At 36.0% G+C, this 23,590-nt stretch overlaps 2 protein-coding genes across 18 annotated transcripts in view; one reads left to right on the plus strand and one right to left on the minus strand.

The window, feature by feature from the left end:
• Nucleotides 1-1,490, minus strand: part of EFCAB7 (EF-hand calcium binding domain 7) — a 49,601-nt gene extending 48,111 nt beyond the window's left edge. The window contains exon 1 of one of the 2 annotated variants that reach the window (XM_063801147.1): nucleotides 1,175-1,490. Coding sequence is in view for 1 of the 2 variants with exons in the window: in XM_009459734.5 (XP_009458009.3) it covers nucleotides 1,240-1,277 (38 nt within the window). In the remaining variant the exon portion in view is untranslated. The remainder of the gene's footprint in view (nucleotides 1-1,174) is intronic. The other variant, XM_009459734.5, reaches the window with a different exon arrangement.
• A 2-nt stretch (nucleotides 1,491-1,492) lies between these two features.
• Nucleotides 1,493-23,590, plus strand: part of ITGB3BP (integrin subunit beta 3 binding protein) — an 82,391-nt gene continuing 60,293 nt past the window's right edge. For 4 of the 16 annotated variants that reach the window (XR_010153716.1, XM_009459770.5, XM_063801187.1 and 1 more), the window contains exons 1-2: nucleotides 1,538-1,679; nucleotides 18,155-18,197. Coding sequence is in view for 14 of the 16 variants with exons in the window: in XM_009459770.5 (XP_009458045.2) it covers nucleotides 1,675-1,679; nucleotides 18,155-18,197 (48 nt within the window). In the remaining 2 variants the exon portion in view is untranslated. Of the gene's footprint in view, nucleotides 1,855-16,542; nucleotides 16,660-18,154; nucleotides 18,198-23,590 lie in introns of all 16 variants that reach the window. The other 12 variants (XM_063801181.1, XM_063801185.1, XM_063801176.1 and 9 more) reach the window with 9 other exon arrangements.

Consider the following 23,590-nt stretch of genomic DNA (forward strand, 5'->3'; position numbering starts at 1 on the left):
GTGGTCAGGTATTTTTTTGTCCGTTTTACAGATGAGGAAATTGAGGGGTAGCGATGTCACCCAGCTAGCAGTATTTCACGAACAGTTTCTTCTTTGTTAATGTGGATATAGTACTGAACAATGGTTACTATGGGGTATTAGATTCTACTGGTGGTCTAACAGCTTCCAATATTACTCTACCCAGCTTTGACTTCTAAAAATAGATCTCCAACCTAATAAATTGAATATTTCAAGTTCAATAATAAGATGACACAGGTAGGGTCCCCTTCAGGACTCATTGCATTCCTACTCAGGAGGCCTAAATCACTTGCACCTTTTCGAATTATATAGATCATTTACACTTGGGAAAGAAAGATAATAATTGCTTATCATGGATGAAGTACCCTATTTATAATACGCAGGCCGCCTGCCTGACACTTTCATATTACACCAGATTTAGAAGGACCCCACAGGGATGTGGTGTCACAGTCTGGTTACTGCAAATTGGTAATACTATAATTAAGCATCAGAGTTCTAAACACATATGTGTGCATGCATCTCCTCACAAATGTGAAAGAAAACTGTTTCAAGAAGTAAGGGAGAATGAATTTCACTTTGCAATAAGCAATTTTAAAATATAAGTATATTTTAGGATCGTCCTCAAATATTCTTTCCAAACAAGGCAACTCCCTCACATGGAAATCCCAAGGCAGAAATGTGCCAGAATTTTATTCTTTTCCTTTCTGTGACGAGAAACCAAACTAAAGCTTAAATAAACATATAATTGCACCCCCCGCAGGCTTGGAAACCTCCCTTCCTTAAAACTCCGGCCCGAGACTGAGACAGGGGCCTAGAGAGTACATTGCAGCAAACGGCTCCATAAATAACCAGCCACACAATAGCAAGAAAAATAAACTGTTAACAAGCGCCTAAGGCTTCTACAGGGCCAAGTGAAAACAGAAAGCCATCCAGTCACCGTCCCTACACAGTGAAATACCGTCACAGGTAATCTCGGGCACCATCTCTCTATTTTTGTATTCCTCTGGAAATAAAACCGCATTTACATGTACATTTTAGGTACATACATGGACCAAATGTTTATGACAGAGAAGTAGACAAAGCAGAGGAAGGAGAAGCAGCTGCACAGAGAGGGACAGAGGGAGCGAAGAGACAGAGACAGCGAGCTGTTTGCTACCTAATTCTAGCTCACAAACAAGGAAGCGCAGCCAATTCTCTTCGGCGATTCAGCGTTCCTCTCACCGCAGCTGGGCAGATCTCGGCCTTTCTCTAATCACCATGGCAACTGCACCTCACCGCCACCGGAAATAAGATGCAGAGCCCTTCTCCAAACGATCCGGCTAGAAATCTAGGAAGCGCTGATCCAGAGCGCACAGAGACAGCTGTGTTGCTCCTCTATCGCGGGGGTGGTATGGCCAGAGTAGTGAGAGAAGGTGCTCTGTTACACCAGCAGGAAATAGGTGCTGTCCTGGGCCTAGACTCCCCGCCCGCTCCTTTGCTCGCGCACACCCGGATCTTTCGTCGCGGGGAGGATGTTTCCGCCCGGCCGCGGTGGGCTTGACGCAACGTCCAGCGCGCGCTTTTCATGCCTTGGCGTTTCCTTTGGCGGATTTTCTGTTTTCGGAAGTTGCTGGGTTCATTTTATTCAGCGGCAGTGGTGCTTTCCCGAATCTCAGAATGCCGTAGGTATCTCCTCCCCAGGTATTGCTGTTTTGGGGGCCCTCTGCAAGAAGAGAAGACATTATGTGGCCCAATAGCCTTTCTCGTTTTCCTATTTTTTCGGAGTATGAGCTTGTCTCCTCTGTCCACAGACAGTTCTCTTCGCTTGGTACCCTCAACTCTACGTCTCCTCCAGAGGTACTCATACGATAGTCCTCCTTCGCTTTCTGTTTCTACGATGCTTTTGACAGATTTCGTAAACTGTGGGCTGTATTTAGGTGATGTCTAACTTGAAATAACATAAATAAGGTTGACACACAGGATGGGACAGAGTAGATAAAAACACGCCTTCGTAGTTTGTCAGTCCCTTGCCTTCATTAATGTGGCGCGTTCGTGTAAACCCGTGGGAGAACTCATGGACTGAGTGGGTCTAGATACCTGGATACCAGATAAGACTCTTTCACTGTTGGGCAAGTCACTTATCGACCCTGAGCTTCGTTTTTTTTACTTACACAAATAAGTTTGTACTGCATGATCTCTAAATTCCCATCTATGACCAATAATCTGATTATTGAGAATGACCATAGTGGGAATAGGCATTGTGCTAGATAATATTCATCTGTTTTTCATATCCTTCATCCATCCTATATTGAGATGCATAAAATAGTTGCTACCCTATAGAAACTTAAAAAAGCCATTAAAGGTTGGGGGAGTGGGGTGGATATCAAACACCTGTAATTTCTCCTTGGCCGTCCTTGTCCTCAGGTTGATTTAGGTACCCCCTCTAGTGTAACCTGTTCCTTAGTTTATTTCAGGATTAAGTAAAATGCAAAGTAACACAGCTGGGGAAATTTTTGTATCAAATAGGAATTGACATGAAAGGGGAAAGCTGTACAGAAATGATAACCTATATTTATTGAATCTTGAATTACAATGTGGGTGCTGTGTTAATCAATTTATCTACGTTTTTTCATTGAATCCTAAAATACTTTAGGGGATGGGGGCTGCTATTATCTTTACAGATAAAGAAACCCATCACCTAATAGGGTGTTCAACACAGCTGCCAATAAATGCATGTTTTACTGATGCCCTTAAAAGTTATGGATTATTGAGGAGGTTTTCCTTTCCCCAGAATTAAGCAAAGAGATTTGTCTCCCTACTCTTGCATTAGAAAAATCATCCAGTTCTCAAATAAACAAAGCTGCAAAGATAATGTCACACAATCACACACACAGAATCCCTAAGAATACAGTGAAAACAGAGGTGTATTTGCCAAACAAGTGGTAATACCTCCTGAACTGTGTGTATCTGTGTATAGGAGTGGGGAACCAAAAAACTATGAAAAGTGGAACTTTTTTTTTCTTTTTTTGAGGCAGAGTCTGGCTCTGTTGCCCAGGCTGGAGTGCAGTGCTGTGATCACAGCTCACTGCAGCCTCTACCTCCTGGGCTCCCACACGCCACCATGCCTAATTTTTTTATTTTGTAAAGACAGTGTCTCCCTGTGTTGCCCAGCCTGGTCTTGAAGTCCTGGGCTTAAGTGATCCTTCCACCTCAGCCTCCCAATGTGCTGGGACTATAGGAGTTAGCCACTGTGTCAGGCCTAAAAGTGGACCTTTTTGACAACTGTCTTCCTAACATACGCACACAAGATGTTATATTAGGCTTTTAGATAAGTATATTCTGGTAATAAATACACAACCTTAAAGTTGAGGTTAACATCTCACATATATAGCTAATATATATGTGAAACTAGCAATTACTTTGCTAATTTTCTAAGTTTTAGCAAAGTGATTTAAGACTAAATCAACAGTTAAGTAATGCATAAAACATAATGGCATGTTAGTAGAGAATCTCCATCATTGTTAGTAAATTAAGTGTTTTTTTTTTTTAATGTGGTTACTGGTGAGGTCATAAATGAGTGGTGCAAATAGTTATCTTGGCAAGTTACATATGAAGGTGGATTCATTTTTAAGTGATGTTGAAATGGTGACTATTTGGTATGTATTTGGAAGACTAAATGTGTAATATAACTTATGGGAGGGTGTGATCTGTCTTTTTTCTAATTTCTTAGAACCTTGAGCGGAAAAAACTTCAATACAACAATGAGTAGTTGTTAAAATATATATGGTCCAAATGAATCTAAAATAAATAAGAAACAGCAAATGTTCAGTGACAATAGAGCGGATGGATGAATCTTAACATAATGAGTGAAATAACCAATTTGTATGAGACTACATTTGTTATCCTTATAAAACTTAAGAACACGCAAAAATAAGCTACTTATGGTTATATATGTATATGATAAGATTATTGTTAAAAGGCAGAGAAATGATAAATACAGTTTAATAGATGCCTTTTGGGGGAAGCAAGTAGATGCATGTATACCCAGTCATATTGGTAATGATCTAGTTCTTAAATTATGTGGTGAGTTTATGGGTGCTTATTTTCTAATGTTTTATAACTTGCACAGCTTACATTTTTTCATTAGTATCCATTATTCATTAGTATTACATTTATTCATTTAGTATGTACTACTTAAAATGTTTTTTAAAAGGATTTAGAGATTACCTATCTTAAGTCCTCCCTAAGTGTAGCTTTCTGTGCCTTCTCTTTGATCCTTTGGAGGAAACAGATGAATTAGATAAATGCTGCTGTTGGTTTCATTAGGCTAATCATCTTCCCTTCCAATCATGCTCCTCTTTCTGTGTACATTCTGAAATTAGTGGCACAGTCATTTCTCTATCTAGGTTGAAACCTTCACTTTTTAAAGATTTGAAGTGGAAAAATCATGGACTTTGGAGTAAGACAAACCAGGATTTGAATCTTGAGTCTGTTAACCCGCTGTGTGCTCCTTAGATTGTTACTCAGTGTCCTCATTGATAAAATAATTGCTCAATAAGTATTTATTAATTGAATGATAAAGTTGCTACTTTGGAAAGATTTCATTCTATGTAGACAGATACATGTCTTTTTAGTAACTCTTGCTGTAAGTAATCAAATCCCATTCTAGACCTTTTTTCTTCTTCTACCTTTTCTTTATAAAGCTTCCTTTAAAAAGTACCATTTGCTTAGTCTTTCTAATTAGTGTACATCATCATGCTAATTCAGCCAAAGATACTCTCTACCAGAGTTAACTTTATTCTGTTCCAAGCTATGACTGAACTAAAGCTATAAAGTTGGAATAGCATTAGTGTTGTAGAAAAACTATTCGTAACAGTAACAGTGGGGGCCATTCTGCTGCTGTATTTATAGTCTGAGAGTTTTCTGAGAGAACTTTAAAATGTGCTATATTTTTTCCAAGATAAGGGAAAATGAATATAAACATATTCTGGATCTTTACTGTGCCTATATGCTGTAATCATTTTGATGCTACTGCCAGGTACAATGATTTTTATTTTGTGGGTTGATTATAAAGAAGTAGGTGGGTGGAATGATGTGTCAGGCCAAGTAAAAGTTAACCATTAAATAAACATCCTTTGAATTATAGTAGATATTCAAAGTTATATAATTTCTTTTATAAATAAAGTGTCCTGCATTTTAAAAGAAGATTGGTGAAATTTTTAGTACTTGATATAAGAAAAATATGAAATTTAAATGCAATTCTTTCCTGCTTGTAAAAGTCAGTAAAGTCTAATAGAGGAAGGTATAATAGAGCCTTTTTGGCTGAGCGTGGTGGCTCTCACCTGTCTATTTAATTTAGAATTTTTTGACTTCATAATAGTGTGAAAGCAATATGCATTCAGTAGAAACTACTTTAAGTACCCATACAACCATTCTTTTCTTTACTTTCAGCACGATATTCAATAAATTACATGAGATATTCAACACTTTATTTTAAAAGAGATTTTGGGTTAGATGATTTACCCAACTATAAGTTAATTTAAGAGTTCTCAACATGTTTAAGCTGTGATGTTCAGTAGGTTAAATGTGTGAAATGCATTTTCAACTAACATTTTCAATTTACAATGGGTTTGTTGTAACATAATCCTTTTGTAAGTCAAGGAGCATCTATATATTTTTTGCTTGCAACTTCTTAAAAAGGTGAGAATGTTTAAAGCAAAAATTAAACACTATTATGGGGTTATATGTAGACATAATATATATGATACCAGTGGCACAAAGTGTAGAGGGAGTTGACTATAATGTTGCAAGATTCTTCTCTTTTACATGAAGTAGTACTGTATTATTATAACTCTAGATAGACTGTGGTATGTTAAAAAGGCATATTGTAATCCCCAGAGTAACCTCTGAAAATGCAAAGAGGCATACCTAAAAAACAAATAGAGGAATTGAAATGATATATTTAAAAATAATGTTAATTCAAAAGAAGGCAGGTAAAAAAGAACAAAGGAACAAAAACAGATGGGACAAATAGAAAACAACTATCTAAATGGTAGCCCCAACCAGATAATTACATCAAGTTTAAGTGCAGTAAAGACATCAGTGAAAAAGGTAGAGAATATTATAAGGCTAGATTTTTTTTTTAAAGCAAGTCCTAACTCTTTACTGTCTATAAGCAACAAAGTTGAAAGTTAAAAAAAAGAAAAGAAAAGAAAGGGAAAGGGAAAGGTAGATATAACAGTCTAACAGGAGAGAAAACAAATGATCAATATCCAGAATGAAAGGGTAAATTGTACTTAGATGAAAGAGAACATAAACTATCAATATCCAAAATGAAAGAGCAGAATACCACTAAAGATGCTATAGATATTGAAAGAGGTAATATCATTAAAGCCTTTATTCCAGTAAACTTGACAACTTATACAAAATTGACAAATTCCTTGAAAAATACAACTTAGCATGATGGCATAAGATGATATAGAAAATCTGCATAATTAAGGAAATAGAATTTGTTACTAAGAATCTTCCCACAAAGACCCAGACGATTTCATTGGTTAATTGTACAGAGAACATACCCATTCGTGAGAAAATAAAACCCTCAGCAAACTAGGAATAGGAGGCAACTTCTCATTTCTTTGAAAAACCTATAGATAATATGTTTAGTATCGAAAACTTTTTTAAGATTAGGAAAAAGGCAAGAATGTGCCCTCTCACCACCTCTATTCAAAAAAGCACACACAGAAAAACACCCATAATGTTAAAAAGGAAAAAGTGGGGCCAGGCCCAATGGCTCATGCCGGTAATCCCATCACTTTGGGAGGCTGAGACAGGCAGATTGCTTGAGCCCAGTAGTTCAAGATTAGCCTGGGCAATATGGCAAAACGCTGTCTCTACGAAAAAATATGAAAATTAACAAGGTGTGACGTTACGTGCCTGTAGTCCCAGCTACTTGGGAGGCTGAGGCAGGAGGATCACTTGAGCCGAGGAAGTCAAGGCTGCAGTGAGCTGTGATTGTGTCACTTGCATTCCAGCCTGGATGACCCTGTCTCAAGACAAACAAAAACAACAACAACAAAAAAGGAAAAAGTAAAATTAATGATTCAACAATGACATCATGTATGAAGAAAATCCTAAAAAGTCTATAAAACAATTTTCAGAACAATTTAGCAAGGATGGACGCAAAATCAGTGTACAAAGATCAATATATTTCTATATTTCAGGAATAAACACCTGGAAATTGAAGTTTAAGATTTTTCATTTATAATTACATAAAAACATATAATAATTTAGCATAAGACATGCAAGACCTCTACAGTGAAAATTACAAAATGTTCCTTAGAGAAATTAAAGATGAAGATAAATGAGAGTATTTTTATTTATTTTTTATTTATTTTTATTTTATTATTATTATACTTTAAGTTTTAGGGTACATGTGCACAATGTGCAGGTTAGTTACATATATATACATGTGCCATGCTGGTGAGAGTATTTTTAAATGATAAATGTGGTATTATTAAAATGTTAGTTCTCACCAATGTTTAGATTTAATGTAATCCCTGTCATAATCCTAACAAACATTTCTTTTTAAGTTTTGCTCTTTTTTTATTTCTACTGTTTAAAATGGATCTTTTTAAAAAAAAGTTAAGTGGATGAAAACTTGTATAATAGTATTTAGTATTATCTTTATCTTTTCTGTTTTATATTTCATTTTTCATGTAATCTAATTTTCCTTCTTTGTACTTTCTTTTTTTGAGTATGATCATTTATACCTAATTTATTTGTTTTTATTTTTTATAGACTCGGGGTGTATATGTGCAGATTTGTTACAAGGATATATTGCATAATGGTGAGGTTTGAGCTCGTAGGTGCCCATCACACAAATAGTGAACATTGTACCCGAAAGATAATTTTTCAACCCTCACCTTCCTCCCATACTTCCTCCTTTTGAAGTCTCAGTGTCTATTATTTCCCTCTGTATGTTCATGTGTACCCATTGTTTAGCTCCCACTAATAGATGAGAACATGTGGTATTTGCTTTTCTTTTTTTTTCTTTTTTCTTTTTTTTTTTCATGAAACAAGGTCTTACTCTGTCACCCAGGCTGGACTGCAGTGGCATGAACATGGCTCACTGCAACCTTCACCTCCTGGGCTCAAGTGATCCTCCTGCCTCAGCCTTCCAAGTAGCTGGGACTACAGGTGCACACCACCACACTGGCCTAATTTTTAATTTTTTTGTAGAGACAAAGTCTCATTGTGTTGCCCATGTTGATCTCAAACAATCCTCATGCCTTAGCCTCCTAAAATGCTGAGATCACAGGTGTGAGCACTGCCACACCCAGTTGATTTTCTTTGCTTTCCTTTCCTCTTTCTTCTCTTGTTTTCTTTCTTTTCTTTCCTTTTCCCTTCCCCCCGCCTTCTCCCCCACCTTCCCCCGCTCCGCTTCCCTTCCCCTCCCCTCTCCTCTTTTTTTTTTTTTTTTTTTTTGAGACATGGTCTTGCTCTGTCACCCAGGCTAGAGTGCAGTGGTGCAGTTTGCTCACCACAACCTCTGCCTCCCAGGCTCACTCTGGACTCAAGCAATCTGCTCAGCTCAGCCTCCCAAAGTGTTGGGATTACAGGTGTGAGCCACCATGCCTGGCCTAATTTTCTGCTTCTGAGTTATTCCAGTTAAGATAATGATTTCCAGCTCTATTCATGTTGTTGCAGAACAACACGGTATCATTCTTTTTTATGGCTGCATAGTGTTCCATGGTGTATATATACCACATTTCTTTATCCAGTCATCCATTGATGGACACAAGATGATTCCATGACTTTGCTGTTGTGAATAGTGCTACAATAAATGTACAAGTATATTTGTCTTTTTGATATAATGATTTATTTTCCTTTGATAGATACCCAGTAGTGCGGTGGTTGCTGGGTAGTTCTTTTTTTTTTTTTTTTTTTTTTTTAAGTTGGAGTCTTGCTCTGTTGTCCAGACTGGAGTGCAGTGGTGCGATCTTGGCTCACTGCAACCTCCGCCTCCCGAGTTCAAGTGATTCTCCTGTCTCAGCCTCCTGAGTAGCTGGGACTACAAGCATGCACCACCATGCCTGGCTAATTTTTGTATTTTTAGTAGAGATGGGGTTTCACCATATTGATCAGGCTGGTCTTGAACTCCTGACCTTGTAATCTGCCCACCTCAGCCTCCCAAAGTCCTGGGATTACAGGCGTGAACCATCATGCCTGGCGTTGAATGGTAGTTCTATTTTTAGTTCTTCAAGCAAACATTTTATAGAAATTGAAAACTGATTTCAAAATTTGTATGGAAAGGCAAGTGACTTGCAGTAGCCAAAACAATTTTGAAAAAAAAGAATGAAGTTGGAGTATGTACACTAACTAGACATGGCATAAAGTGTTGGTAATGAACTCAATGTGGTTTGGGCATATAGAGAAATAGGTAAATAGAATAGAATAGAAAGTCCAGAAATAGACCCACAAAGGTACCAAAGCAGCTCAGTGGGGATAACAGAAGATTTTCTTCCCAAGTGGTGCTGGCATACCCAGTGGGGAAAAAAACAAAACACCTTGACCTTCACCTTATATTACATACAAAAATTAATTTGAGATACATTTTAGTCCTAAATGTAAAAAGGAAAGTTTCTGGAGGGAAATATTTGAGAATATTTTTACAGTCTGAAGTAGGTGAAATTTCAGGCAAGACGCGGAAAGCAATAATTATAAAAGAAAAAATGATAAATTACGCTTCATCTAACTTTTAAACTTTTGCTCATCAAGAGATACCGTTAAAAAAAGTAAATTTTCTGTTGTTTTTTTTTTTTTTTTTTTTGAGACAGAGTCTCGCTCTGTCACCAGGCTGGAGTGCAGTGGCACGATCTTGGCTCACTGCAACCTCCGTCTCCTGGGTTCAAGTGATTCTCCTGTCTCAGCCTCCCGAGTAGCTGGGACTACAGGTGTGCACCACCACACCCAGCTAATTTTTGTATTTTTAGGAGAGATGGGCTTTTACCATGTTGACCAGGATGGTCTCAGTCTCTTGACCTTGTGGTCTGCCCACCTTGGCCTCCCAAAGTGATGGGATTAGAGGTGTGAGCCACCATGCCCAGCCAAAAAAAGTAAATTTTCAAACAACTGACTGGGAGAAAGTATGTAACAGATATATATCAGACAAAGGATTTGTATTTAGGATAAGAAAGAACTCTTACTAATCAACAGTAGAAAGACAAAAATGTTATTAAAATAATGGCCCAAAGATTTGAACCAATAGTTAATAAAAGAAGATACACAAATGAACCGTAACATGTTGCTAGACATTTTGGCAGTTTCTTATGAAATTAAATAAATATACACCTACCCAATGATCTAGCACCTCTACTTCTAGGTATTTATTTATCCAAGAAAACTGAATGCAGTATAGCTAAGGAAAACAAAACAAAACAAAAAAACTTGTAAAAGGTGTTCTTGGAAGCTTTACTCATAATGGCTAAAAACTAAAACCAAGTGTCCATCAACAGGAAAACAAATAAATGGTTTATTAAGATAGAATATTAATTAAAAATAAATGATCTACTGATGTGCAACAACCTGGGTGAATCTCACAGTTATGCTGAGCAGAGAAAATAGACACAAGTACATACTGTATAGTTCTATTTATATGAAATTCTAGAATAGGCAAAAGTAATCTATGCTGGAAAAAATTAGAAAAGTAGTTGTGTATGGTATAGATTATGGACTTGGAGGGAGCCTGAGGTACCCTCCTCATATGATTCAAATATTCCATATCTTGATATGGATGTGAGTTTCAGGGATATAGTACATGTTTGTTAAAACTCGCATCTATACACTTAATTTTGTGCTGCTTGCTATATGTAAATTTTACATTAAAAATATTAGGCAAATACTGAACTTGAGTAAGAGATTTGCTTTCCATGGTAGTATGTGTTAGCACTTCTGAAACTAGTTTTTATGTGTTCTAGGCTTGGTCAAATGAGTAAGTGTATTGTGGATGATGGGAGCCAGTTTCTCACCTTTGGATGGAGGAATTTCAAATTTCTTGACTTGGCATTGGAGATGTCAATATGAAATCATAGTTTTTAAAAATATACATATTAAAGATAGAGGTAGATAGAAATGTTTTTGTGTGTGTGATGTGTGTTCCAGCTCTGTCCTCTGAGAGAGACTGTAAGCGATGACGTAAGTAACAGTGAACACATTTAGTGCCCAGATTTTGGTGTCTAAATACCATTGTCCACTAAAAAGAGCTAGGTCTCATTGGAGAAAAAGCTGATTCCAAAGCTGGAGCAGAGAAAACTTTTTGTGTATGCTGGAAAGGTAGGAAGTGCTCAAAGCGTTATGGGTACATAGGTTAAACAGGAGCTGGGGTGAAGGGGAAGAACGGTCCCATTGCCAAATTTGGGACAGTTAAACATCAAAATAAATAATGATAGGAATGGCTTAAAATCCATTGGCTAACATAAAAATCTGTGACACTGTAGTGATATAAATGAATAAAGGAAGGAGAACTGAAAGCCTTTTCTTGGAATGTAATGCTAACTAATAAATATAAAAGGAATGATCATTAGTGGCTCTTTATAAGATTTCTTATTTACTACATTGGAGAAAACTGGAAGATAATATCTTAATGGTCAAAATTTATATCACTGATATTACAATACATCAAGATCAAGTACCTCAAGTTATGCTCTCAGAAGGATGCAACATCACTTCTGTGATATTTATGCCAAATATGCATAACCTAATCATGGGGAAATATCAGATAGGCCCAAATTGAGGGATAGTCTACAAAAATAAAAATAAAAATGGCCTGCAGTCTTGAAAAATGTCCAGGTCAAGGAAAACAAAAGGTTGAGAAACTGTTCTAGAGGGAGACAGCCAAATGCAATGAGTGATCCAGGACTGGATCCTAGACTTGGGTGGAAATTTGCTATAAAGGACATTATTAGGACAAGTGATAAAATTTGACTACAGACTCCTTATTATAATAATGTATTGATGATAATTTTTTTATTTTGATAATTGTGTTCATGTAATTGTTCTTAGCAAAACATATGGAGATATTTATGAGTAAGGGTATACTATGTCTCCAAGTTCTCAATGGTTTAGAAAAATAAGCATATATAATAAACATATATATGTGTATAGACAGAATGATAAAGCACATGAGATAAGATGTAAGCAAGTGGTAAATCTGGGTAAATGATAACAAGAATTTTTATTCTTGGAGCTTTTTTAAAGTTTATAATTGTAGAAAAATTAAAAGTTACTCCAAAACGTATTGAATTGTTTTAAAAAATTAATGGATGGTTTTACACAGTAGATTAGGCACAGCTGAGTAAGGAATTAGAGAATCGAAAGATAAATCTGAAGAAATTGCCCAAAAGGCAGCTTAGAGAACAATGAAATGAAAGAGGAGTTTAGGGATGTTAAAGAAGAAGAAAGTCTAAAATTATTTCTTAATAGAGTCTCAGAAAGATAGAATGAAGGAGAGGCAATAGTTGAAGAAATATGGCTTAGTTTTTGTTTCAGAACTGGTAAGACAAATCAACATAAAGGACTACCTTAGAGATAAAACTGTGTTCAGATGATATTGTTTGGGAATTTTTTTTTTTTTTTTTTTTAACAGGGTTTTGCTCTGTAGCCCAGGCTGGGAGTACAATGGTGTGATTGTGGCTAACTGCAGCCTTGACCTCCTGGACTCAAGTGATCCCACCTCGTCCTCCCAAGTCATGGGACCACAGGCATGCACCACCACACCTGTCTAATTTTTTTGTATTTTTTTGTGGAGTTGGGATCTCCCTATGTTGGCCAGGCTGGTCTCAAACTCCTGGTCTCAAGGGATCCACCCACCTCAGCCTCCCAAAGTGTTGCGATTACAGGCGAAACTCACTGTGCCAGGCTCTGTATTTAAACTTAAATATGGTTGATGGGAATATCTTTAAAAAAAAAAAAGTCTTATCTAGGAGTTTTAAACCAAAATTATTTTAGTCCACAAAATTGGAGCATCATAGAAAATTGAAGGAACTAAATATATTCTTGAATTTGAGATTGGTGTTTCAAACTAAAAAATAAATGCAATTAATTAGACAAATCGTTAGTTTATATAACACTTGTATGCCAATCACTGTATCCGGCTTTGGGGATTCAAATATTAATAGATACTGTGTTATCTAGGAGTTTTAACTTTAGTGGAAGATATAGTTCAAGCATTTTTAGAACTTGTAACCTACCAGTTAGCAGACACAGTGCTGATGATATAAATATTTTAGTCTGGGGAAGAAAAACGAACATAAATAGTTTCAGCATAAGTTTAGTGAGAGGGTCATGCACAAGTGCTGTTGAGTAGAGTTGAAGCTTCCCTAGTGCAAACAGGTCAGTGTCAGTAGAAACTTCTTAGAGATGATTCTGTTGGAGTCTTAAAGGTATGGTAGATTTCAGTGTTAGTTTTTTGTTATTATGTTTATGTTGTGAAATAAAATTCATACAGAAAAAAGTCTATTACCCATCTGCCATTTTTAATTCTGATACACCTGAGTGCTTTCAATAGAGACTCTTTCAAAGGACATACTTATGTCCTTCCTTTATATGTAGGTATGTGGCAGTACTTAATAACAGTATGGTCAATATGAAAGCATCTAAATGAATGATTAATAACAGTATTAGTGGCTAATACTGTTATTAATTTGAACACAAAAAACATAGGCTTGAATGAAAAGGAGAATGCAGAAAGGATAATAGATTCTTCTCCCATCTTTGCTCATTCCCATACATAGAATGGAAAATAAATCATTTCACATATCTCAGTTTACATTTAAGGAGTCACATGGAATGTGAATTTGGCCATTGCCTTTCATCAAAGGATTTCTAAGAATCTCACAAGCATACTCAGTAATACTCTAAACACTCCTGTGAAGTTGTAGCTGGCAATATTATCATCTCTATTATAGTGTGGAGTAAATGGAAGCACTGAAATACTCAGTGATATTTTTATCTTCCACTCAGAAATTTCTTACTACTTTACAGGCCTGTGTTATTATCAACTTTATGAAGCTTAGTGAGATTATGTGATTTGCCCAACCTTAGGGAAGAATTTGGCATAGCATGAAGGCTCCCTGAGTCTTAACTGCTTTACTAAGTTTATTCTTTACCCCCCATTCTTCCCCTCAGTCCTGTTATTCAAAATTGTATTTAAACTAATGTTTTAAAAGTTCTATAAGAGAAGCTCAAATCATAAAATTTTGTGATTTTCTGAGGTGTCATTCCTGGTTTTTTATTAGGAATCAAATGATAGGGTTTTTTTTTCCTAGAATAATTTCTTTAATACTGTAACTGATGTTAGTCAATAACATTGTGTAATAAAACTCATCTGCTTTTTCTGTTCTGATGAACCAGAGAATCCTATTCAGGATACTACCATATGTTAAGCTAAATAGAAAAGAGGAGGTCAGTCTTAGAGAATAATATAATTATACAAACATAGTTACTCTCTCTATAAAATTGCATGTCAAATGCTTTCTATCTTTTTAAAATTCTCGACAGCAGTATTTCTGGTAGCAACCAGAATTTTGATCCCAGTGAATCTAAACCTAGTATACCTAGAAATATAATATAACTTGTAAATTACGGGCATAGGTGGAAATTTGGGTAAGTTGGAAGTTAGAAGTCACCCACAGAGAGGTTACCTGTAAAAGGGAGGTAATTAGGACACAATAAGTAGATATCCTTTAAAAAAATTATCTATTTTTAAATTGTGCTAAATTATATATAACAAAATTTACTATTTTAATCATTTTTTAGGTGTCCAATTCAGTGACATTAAGAATGTTTACCTTGTTGTGCAACCATCACCACCATTCATTTCTAGAATTTTTTTTCATCTTGTAAAACTGAAAGTCTGTACCCATTAAACAGTAATTTCCCATTCCTCACTCCCTCTAGCCCCTGGCAACCACCATTCTATTTTTTGTCTCCATGAACTTGACTACTCTCCTATGAGTGGAATAATACAATATTTGTCCTTTTGTGACTGGCTTATTTTACTTAGCATAATGTCTTCAAGGTTCATCCATGTTGTAGCACATGTCAAATTTCATTTCTTTTTTTTAAAGCTGAATAAGATTTTGTTTTATATATATATCACATTTTGTTTATTGGTTCATTTGTCAGTGGATATTTGGGTTGCTTTTCTACCTTTTGGCTATTGTGAGCAATGCTGCTGTGAACATTGGTGTACAAATATCTGTTTGTGTCCCAGCTTTCAATTATTTTTGGAAGTGGAATCATGGAATCATATGGTAATTCTATTTTTAATTCTTTGAGGAACTGCCATACTGTTTTCCATAGCTGCTAAACCATTTTACATTCCCACCAGCAGTGCACAGGGATTCTAGTTTCTCTACATCCTCACCAACACTTATTTTCTGTTTGTTTTTTTTGTTTTGTTTTGTTTTTTAATAGTAGCCATCCTAATAGGTTGTGAAGTAATATTTCATTGTGGTTCTGATTTGCATTTCCCTAATGATTAGAGATGTTGAGCATCTTTTCATGTGCTTATTGGTCATTAGTATATCACTTTGGAGAAGTGTATATTCAAGTCCTTTGTCCAATTTTGTGTACCCACTTTTTTAAACCAAGATAGTAGCCACAGGAGCTGCTTATAACTTTACAGAACTACCAGATAGATATCACTTTTGTTAGCTAATACTGGTAACAAAAGAGTAAATATTTTAGGAAAATATCCCATATATCTAATCAAATTTTACCTATTCTTCCTTCATATGTTTCATCCGTCTCTTCTATTCCTACTAACAGTAAAGTAATCAATTTAGTATATTCTCGTCATTGTGTTGTAAAAGAGTGGTTGGGCCCAGTTCTAATATAATATTAAGAATAGATGGTCATAAACTCTGTAGTGGGTTTGCTCTTCTTTTCCCTTCTTTAATTCCCTTCCCCTCAATTCCATAAAGATTTATTATGCGCAGGGCCTGAGATCTGAGTTTCTGTCCCTCAAGATGTGTGACAGTAGGCAAGTTGCACAAACTGTTTTCCCTATTGGCTGAACTAAGTGATTTCTTAGATTTCTTCTAGTCTTGTCTATTATATCTTTTAAGGATTCTTTTAAGTATTATAACTTTTGGTTATTAGATGTCCGAATTATCTGAATAGTACACTACCCTCAGTAAATAATATTTTTAGATTGTCACCAAACATAAAGTGGGAGATGACAACCTATTTTAACTCAGCTTACTTTCTTGTTTACTATTTTTTACGTATTTCCTTGGGTTTCTTAGATCAACCTGGGGCCTAATCTGTCAACTTTTTAAAAGCAAACATTTAGTTACTTTGTCTAAGAATTAACCATTGATAACAAAGCAATATTTTGAACAGTTAATAGCAGGGTGGAATTTGTCTCCTTCTAAAAGATACTATTGCATCTTAATAGCATTTAGAAACAAAGGATAAGAAATGCTGTACTGTTTAACTTTAGTTTTTTAATTTCTATTTTCTTTTTCTTTTTTTTTGAGACAGTTTTGCTCCCGTTGCCCAGGCTGGAGTGCAATGGCACGATTTCCGTTCACTGCAACATCTGCTTCCCGCGTTCAAGCGATTCTCCTGCCTCAGCCTTGGGAGTAGTTGGGATTACAGGCACGCACCACCACGCTAGGCTAATATTTTGTATTTTTAGTACAGACAGGGTTTCACCATGTTAGGCTGGTCTCGAACTCCTGACGTCAGGTGATCCACCCACCTCAGCCTTCCAAAGTGCTGAGATTACAGGCATGAGCCACCACGCCTGGTGTAATTTCTATTTTTGAAGTGTTATAAATACCAGAACATCTTACATACCCAAATAGGGCAATATGTATTCCAAGGCTAAATATAAATTTTAAAAAATTATCTGCATTTTAGTTTGTTTGTACCTCTGTTTTCTTCTTGCCTCATTGGGAAATCAGATTAAATTGATATTAAGTAGATTTCTAAAAGCATAAATAATTCTTTAAACCAGTTTAATCTCAAGAAATAATGTTGTGATAGGGTAATGTGGATATAGTAGCAAAATAATCTTTTAGATAGATTAAATTTCTGTACTGAATATTTACTGTTCAATGATTTTCTTAGATTGACCATCTCTTCTATTTTTTCTTATTCCTGTCCTTTGTAAATCAATAGTTACTTACGAATAGTCATTTTCTAGGATCAATACAAACTTTTGGGGGATTTCTGTAATATAACATAGTACAATCTTTTTGCTTTATGCTCTAATTCTTTAATATTTTAATTCTATTTCTATTTCTCAAGAATCAAGAAGATACTTTTAACACTGCATTTGTCACTGAGAAAACTAGTTTTAATTTATATTGACCTTTTTCTCCTTTGAACATTTAGTCTGCATTCAATAAAATGTTGATGACTGCTCTTTAGAAGACAGCTGTATGAAATAAAGTATTATAAATATTCAGCTTCCCTTTCTAAGCATTGTCACCAACAGCTGGGCATCCAGTTTAGCAGAATAGATTTTGCACACAGAGAGCCTGGCATATTCCTGAATCAGTTTAGTGAAGGAAACAAAAAATAGTTTCTTATGGATTGGGGACTTATAAAGACATAGAGCATCTGTTCCTCAGTTAAGTCATAGTCTGGTTGCACTGAATCATGTTTAAAGCTAGAATAATGTGCAAAACTTTTTTTCACCATGCTCATACCTTTAACACCTAGTGCACTGTTTCTGTACTGTACTTTCAACATCTCCACTGAAAGTGTATAAATTATTTTGCTCTTATATATGATATTGTAATAGTGGTATTTTAAAGCAGACAAACATAGTAACTTTTATAAGAGTTTTTATAATATAGGACTGATGTTTAAATTGTACGGTAGTCCTTGTATATATAACTGCATATATTTTTTAAAGAAACTCATTTAAATATTTAATTATGATCCCATTTAGAGATATGCAATTAGAATCAAACCTGTCATCATAAATAATTGCTTTCTTCATATGGTATTCTGCTTTAATACATAATATACAAATTGGTTGGTAGAACTAAGAATCTTTGTTTATATATCTTTCCCTTAATTATTGGGCTATTTTAAATAAAGCATGTCAAATCTAAAATTTCTTTAAATTTTTTGTTTGTAGTGTTAAAAGATCACTGAAGTTGGATGGTCTGTTAGAAGAAAATGTAAGTATTTGCTTAAAAGTTTGTCATTGAATAAGATTGTGTTTTCAGTTTTTAACTACTGATTTATCTCGTTAAATATTAAAATTATCTTGATAATTTTAATTATATCACAGTGTGATGTAATTGTGATTGGTACACCATTTTCTGCATATAAGATATTTTAGTTTTTGTGAATCTAATATGTGGAAGTTCCTGGCCAGCTTGAGGTGTTCAGTTAAGAAGCAAATTAATTATTTAAAAACCTTAATGAAATAATTTAGTAGAAATTAATTCACTATTTGTGGAAAAAAATAGTCTGCCACTTAAATGTACAAGAAACAATATGGGACAATGGCAGTACTTTTAATCTGCATACTATAATCTGCTAAAATGAAATGAAAACATTAGTAGCATTTTTATATCAAAAATGTAATTACCTTCCTCAGCTATGCTGGCATGGATTAAACAGCATAATACTAACACTGTAATAAATTGCACCACAGTTATCACAATGAAAATTAAATTGTACATTACTTTTTGTAAATTGAGTTGTAGCACATTCCCAGTGCCAGCATATCATGACATATGTTAGTTTATTATCTTTTCATACCAACTATGGATCTAGATAGAAACACTAATACTGAGATACTTATGACCTCAGTAATCTTAAATGCAGGTAAATTGGTGAGAAAGTAAATTGAAACAAATAGCTAGTCAATAAGTAGGCTCCTCCAAATTCACATATGAATGCCATTTCAATAAATGGGTTTTATATGGAATTTTTCTTTGGAAGACACACTGGTATTTAACAAAACAGAAATTTACCATTTAGAAAACTTGCTACATGCTTTTTAAAAATTTTTAAACAAAGGTGGCAAAGTACTGCAATGACACTTAAAAAATCATTAACAGTATAATTAGCAATTTAGAATACCATTATCCAACTTGTTCTGTGCAGAATGCAGCTGTGACTATAATTCTGCATCTGTTTCTTTGGTTAGAATGGTTTTTTGGTAGATGAGTAGTCCAGCTTGAAATGAAATACTGTTCTTTCCTACCCCAAAGCTGTTCTTTGGGAGATGGTAACATTGTTTAAATGGAAAAGAATGACCGTTTCAGAACCCATTCTCTTCATGAAGTAAATTGTCATCATGGCAGGCCTTCTTTGTATTTTTTCTTCAGATGAGGATGTGTCAAGGTAGCCAGTGCCACAGCTGACATCCTGTATTAGAAAAATACATTGTTATGTTTGGCCCAGTTCTGTACCTTTCAACAGAACTTAAATTGATTTAAGCTTGTACCAACTGATTTAGTAGTACCAGTTGATTTAGCTTGGTACTACATGACCACATCTGCCCGAAGGAGGTTCCTAGCATACTAGCTTGGGCATTTCTATTTCCTGACCAGTTTTTGGTATTTTCAGCTTTGTCCTCTTGCCTTATCATTTGTTTGAAGCTCTGTATTTACATCTTAGAGCTAACAGCTTTTGTTCTGTTCTGGTGTTAAGTCTGGGCTTCTCTCCATGGCTACATACACACTTCATCTACTCTAGTAACAACTTAGCCCTGAAGCAACCTGGCTCCCAATTATATACTCACATGGCCTATGGCCCCATTGAGGCTGCCTTAGCCCATGCAAAAGGAAGTTGGACATTCAAAATATATACCTACAATTTTAGGAGTACTTAATTGTTGTGAAGCTATATTGGAACTCGTAGTAACTTTGTGGTCATTTTACCTTACCAATATGTTGCTGAAGGGGGAAGGCTCTGGTTTCTAAGGGAAAGAGATGGCCCTTATATGCCAGTTGGTTGAAGTGGAGCCTGTTCATCCTAAGCAATGGCCATATCCAGAGATATTTGGAACTCCCAACTCCCAGTGTTCCTAATGCAGCTACAGATCTTCATGGAGATTAATGCTTCATGATGTTTGGGCAAGGTTCAAATGCCATTTGCTTATGGCTCTTGATATGGTTTCCTGTGTCCTCACCCAAATCTCATCTTAAATTGTACTCCCGTAATTCCCACCTGTTGTGGGAGGGTCCCGGTGGGAGATAATTTGGATCATGGGGGTGGTTTCTCCCATACTGTCCTCGTGGTAGTGAATAAGGCTCACTAGACCTGATGGTTTTATCAGGGGTTTCCACTTTCGCATCTTGCTTATTTTCTCTTGTCACTGCCAATTAAGAAGTGCCTTTTGGGCAGGGGTTGCAATCCTAGTCTCTGATAAAACAGACTTTAAACCAACAAAGATCAAAAGAGACAAAGAAGGCCATTACATAATGGTAAAGGGATCAATTCAACAAGAAGAGCTAACTATCCTAAATATATATGCACCCAATACAGGAGCACCCACATTCATAAAGCAAGTCCTTAGAGACCTAGAAAGAGACTTAGACTCCCACACAATAAAAATGGGAGACTTTAACAACCCACTGTCAACATTAGACAGATCAACGAGACAGAAAGTTAAGAAGGATATCCAGGAATTGAACACAGTTCTGCACCAGGCAGACCTAATAGACATCTACAGAACTCTCCACCCCAAATCAACAGAATATACATTCTTCCCAGCACCACACCACACTTATTCCAAAATTGACCACATAGTTGGAAGTAAAGCACTCCTCAGCAAAGGTAAAAGAACAGAAATTATAACAAACTGTCTGTCAGACCACAGTGCAATCAAACTAGAACTCAGGATTAAGAAACTCACTCAAAACCGCTCAACTACATGGAAACTGAACAACCTGCTCCTGAATGACTACTGGGTATATAATGAAATGAAGGCAGAAATAAAGATGTTCTTTGAAACCAACGAGAACAAAGATACAACATACCAGAATCTCTGGGACACATTCAAAGCAGTGTGTAGAGGGAAATTTATAGCACTAAATGCCCACAAGAGAAAGCAGGAAAGATCTAAAATTGACACCCCCTAACATCAGAATTAAAAGAACTGGAGAAGCAAGAGCAAACACATTCAAAAGCTAGCAGAAGGCAAGAAATACCTAAGATCAGAGCAGAACTGAAGGAAATAGAGACACAAAAAACCCTTCAAAAAATCAATGAATCCAGTAGCTGGTTTTTTGAGAAGATCAACAAAATTGATGGACTGCTAGCAAGACTAATAAAGAAGAAAAGAGAGAAGAATCAAATAGATGCAATAAAAAATGATAAAGGGGATATCACCACCGATCCCACAGAAATACAAACTACCATCAGAGAATACTATAAACACCTCTACGCAAATAAACTAGAAAATCTAGAAGAAATGGATAAATTCCTCGACACATACACCCTCCCAAGACTAAACCAGGAAGAATTTGAACCTCCGAATAGACCAATAACAGGCTGTGAAATTGAGGCAATAATTATTAGCTTACCAACCAAAAAAAGTCCAGGACCAGATGGATTCACAGCCGAATTCTACCAGAGGTACAAGGAGGAGCTGGTGCCATTCCTTCTGAAACTATTCCAATCAATAGAAAAAGAGGGAATCCTCCCTGACGCATTTTATGAGCCCAGCATCATCCTGATACCAAAGCCTGGCAGAGACACAGCAAAAAAAGAGAATTTTAGACCAATATCCCTGATGAATATCGATGCAAAAATCCTCAATAAAATACTGGCAAACCGAATCCAGCAGCACATCAAAAAGCTTATCCACCATGATCAAGTGGGCTTCATCCCTGGGATGCAAGGCTGGTTCAACATATGCAAATCAATAAATGTAATCCAGCATATAAACAGAACCAACGACAAAAACCACATGATTATCTCAATAGATGTGGAAAAGGCCTTTGACAAAATTCAACAACCTTCATGCTAAAAACTCTCAATAAATTAGGTATCGATGGGACGTATCTCAAAATAATAAGAGCTATCTATGACAAACCCACAGCCAATATCACACTGAATGGGCAAAAACTGGAAGCATTCCCTTTGAAAACTGGCACAAGGCAAGGATGCCCTCTCTCACCACTCCTATTCAACATAGTGTTGGAAGTTCTGGCCAGGGCAGTCAGGCAGGAGAAGGAAATAAAGGGTATTCAGTTAGGAAAAGAGGAAGTCAAATTGTCCCTGTTTGCAGATGACATGATTGTATATCTAGAAAACCCCATCGTCTCAGCCCAAAATCTCCTTAAGCTGATAGGCAACTTCAGCAAAGTCTCAGGATACAAAATCAATGTGCAAAAATCACAAGCATTCTTATACACCAATAACAGACAAACAGAGAGCCAAATCATGAGTGAACTCCCATTCACAATTGCTTCAAAGAGAATAAAATACCTAGGAATCCAACTTACAAGGGATGTGAAGGACCTCTTTAAGGAGAACTACAAACCACTGCTCAATGAAATAAAAGAGGATACAAAGAAATGGAAGAACATTCCATGCTCATGGGTAGGCAGAATCAATATTGTGAAAATGGCCATACTGCCCAAGGTAATTTATAGATTTAATGCCATCCCCATCAAGCTACCAATGACTTTCTTCACAGAATTGGAAAAAACTACTTTAAAGTTCATATGGAACCAAAAAAGAGCCCGCATCGCCAAGTCAATCCTAAGCCAAAAGAACAAAGCCAGAGGCATCACGCTACCTGACTTCAAACTATACTACAAGGCTACAGTAACCAAAACAGCATGGTACTGGTACCAAAAGAGAGGTATAGACCAATTGAACAGAACAGAGCCCTCAGAAATAATGCTGCATATCTACAACCATCTGATCTTTGACAAACCTGACAAAAACGAGAAATGGGGAAACGATTCCCTATTTAATAAATGGTGCTGGGAAAACTGGCTAGCCATATGTAGAAAGCTGAAACTGGATCTCTTCCTTACACCTTATAAAAAAATTAATTCAAGATGGATTAAAGACTTAAATGTTAGACCTAAAACCATAAAAACCCTAGAAGAAAACCTAGACAATACCATTCAGGACATAGGCATGGGCAAGGACTTCATGTCTAAAACACCAAAAGCAATGGCAACAAAAGCCAAAATAGACAAATGGGATCTAATTAAACTAAAGAGCTTCTGCACAGCAGAAGAAACTACCATCAGAGTGAACAGGCAACCTACAGAATGGGAGAAAATTTTTGCAATCTACTCATCTGACAAAGGGCTAATATCCAGAATCTACAATGAACTCAAACAAATTTACAAGAAAAAAACAAACAACCCCATCAAAAAGTGGGCAAAGGATATGAACAGACACTTCTCAAAAGAAGACATTTATGCAGCCAACAGACACATGAAAAAATGCTCATCATCACTGGCCATCAGAGAAATGCAAATCAAAACCGCAATGAGATATCATCTCACACCAGTTAGAATGGCGATCATTAAAAAGTCAGGAAACAACAGGTGCTGGAGAGGATGTGGAGAAATAGGAACACTTTTACACT

Source organism: Pan troglodytes, chromosome 1 (genome assembly GCF_028858775.2).
Source record: "Pan troglodytes isolate AG18354 chromosome 1, NHGRI_mPanTro3-v2.0_pri, whole genome shotgun sequence".
Lineage (NCBI taxonomy): Eukaryota > Metazoa > Chordata > Mammalia > Primates > Hominidae > Pan > Pan troglodytes.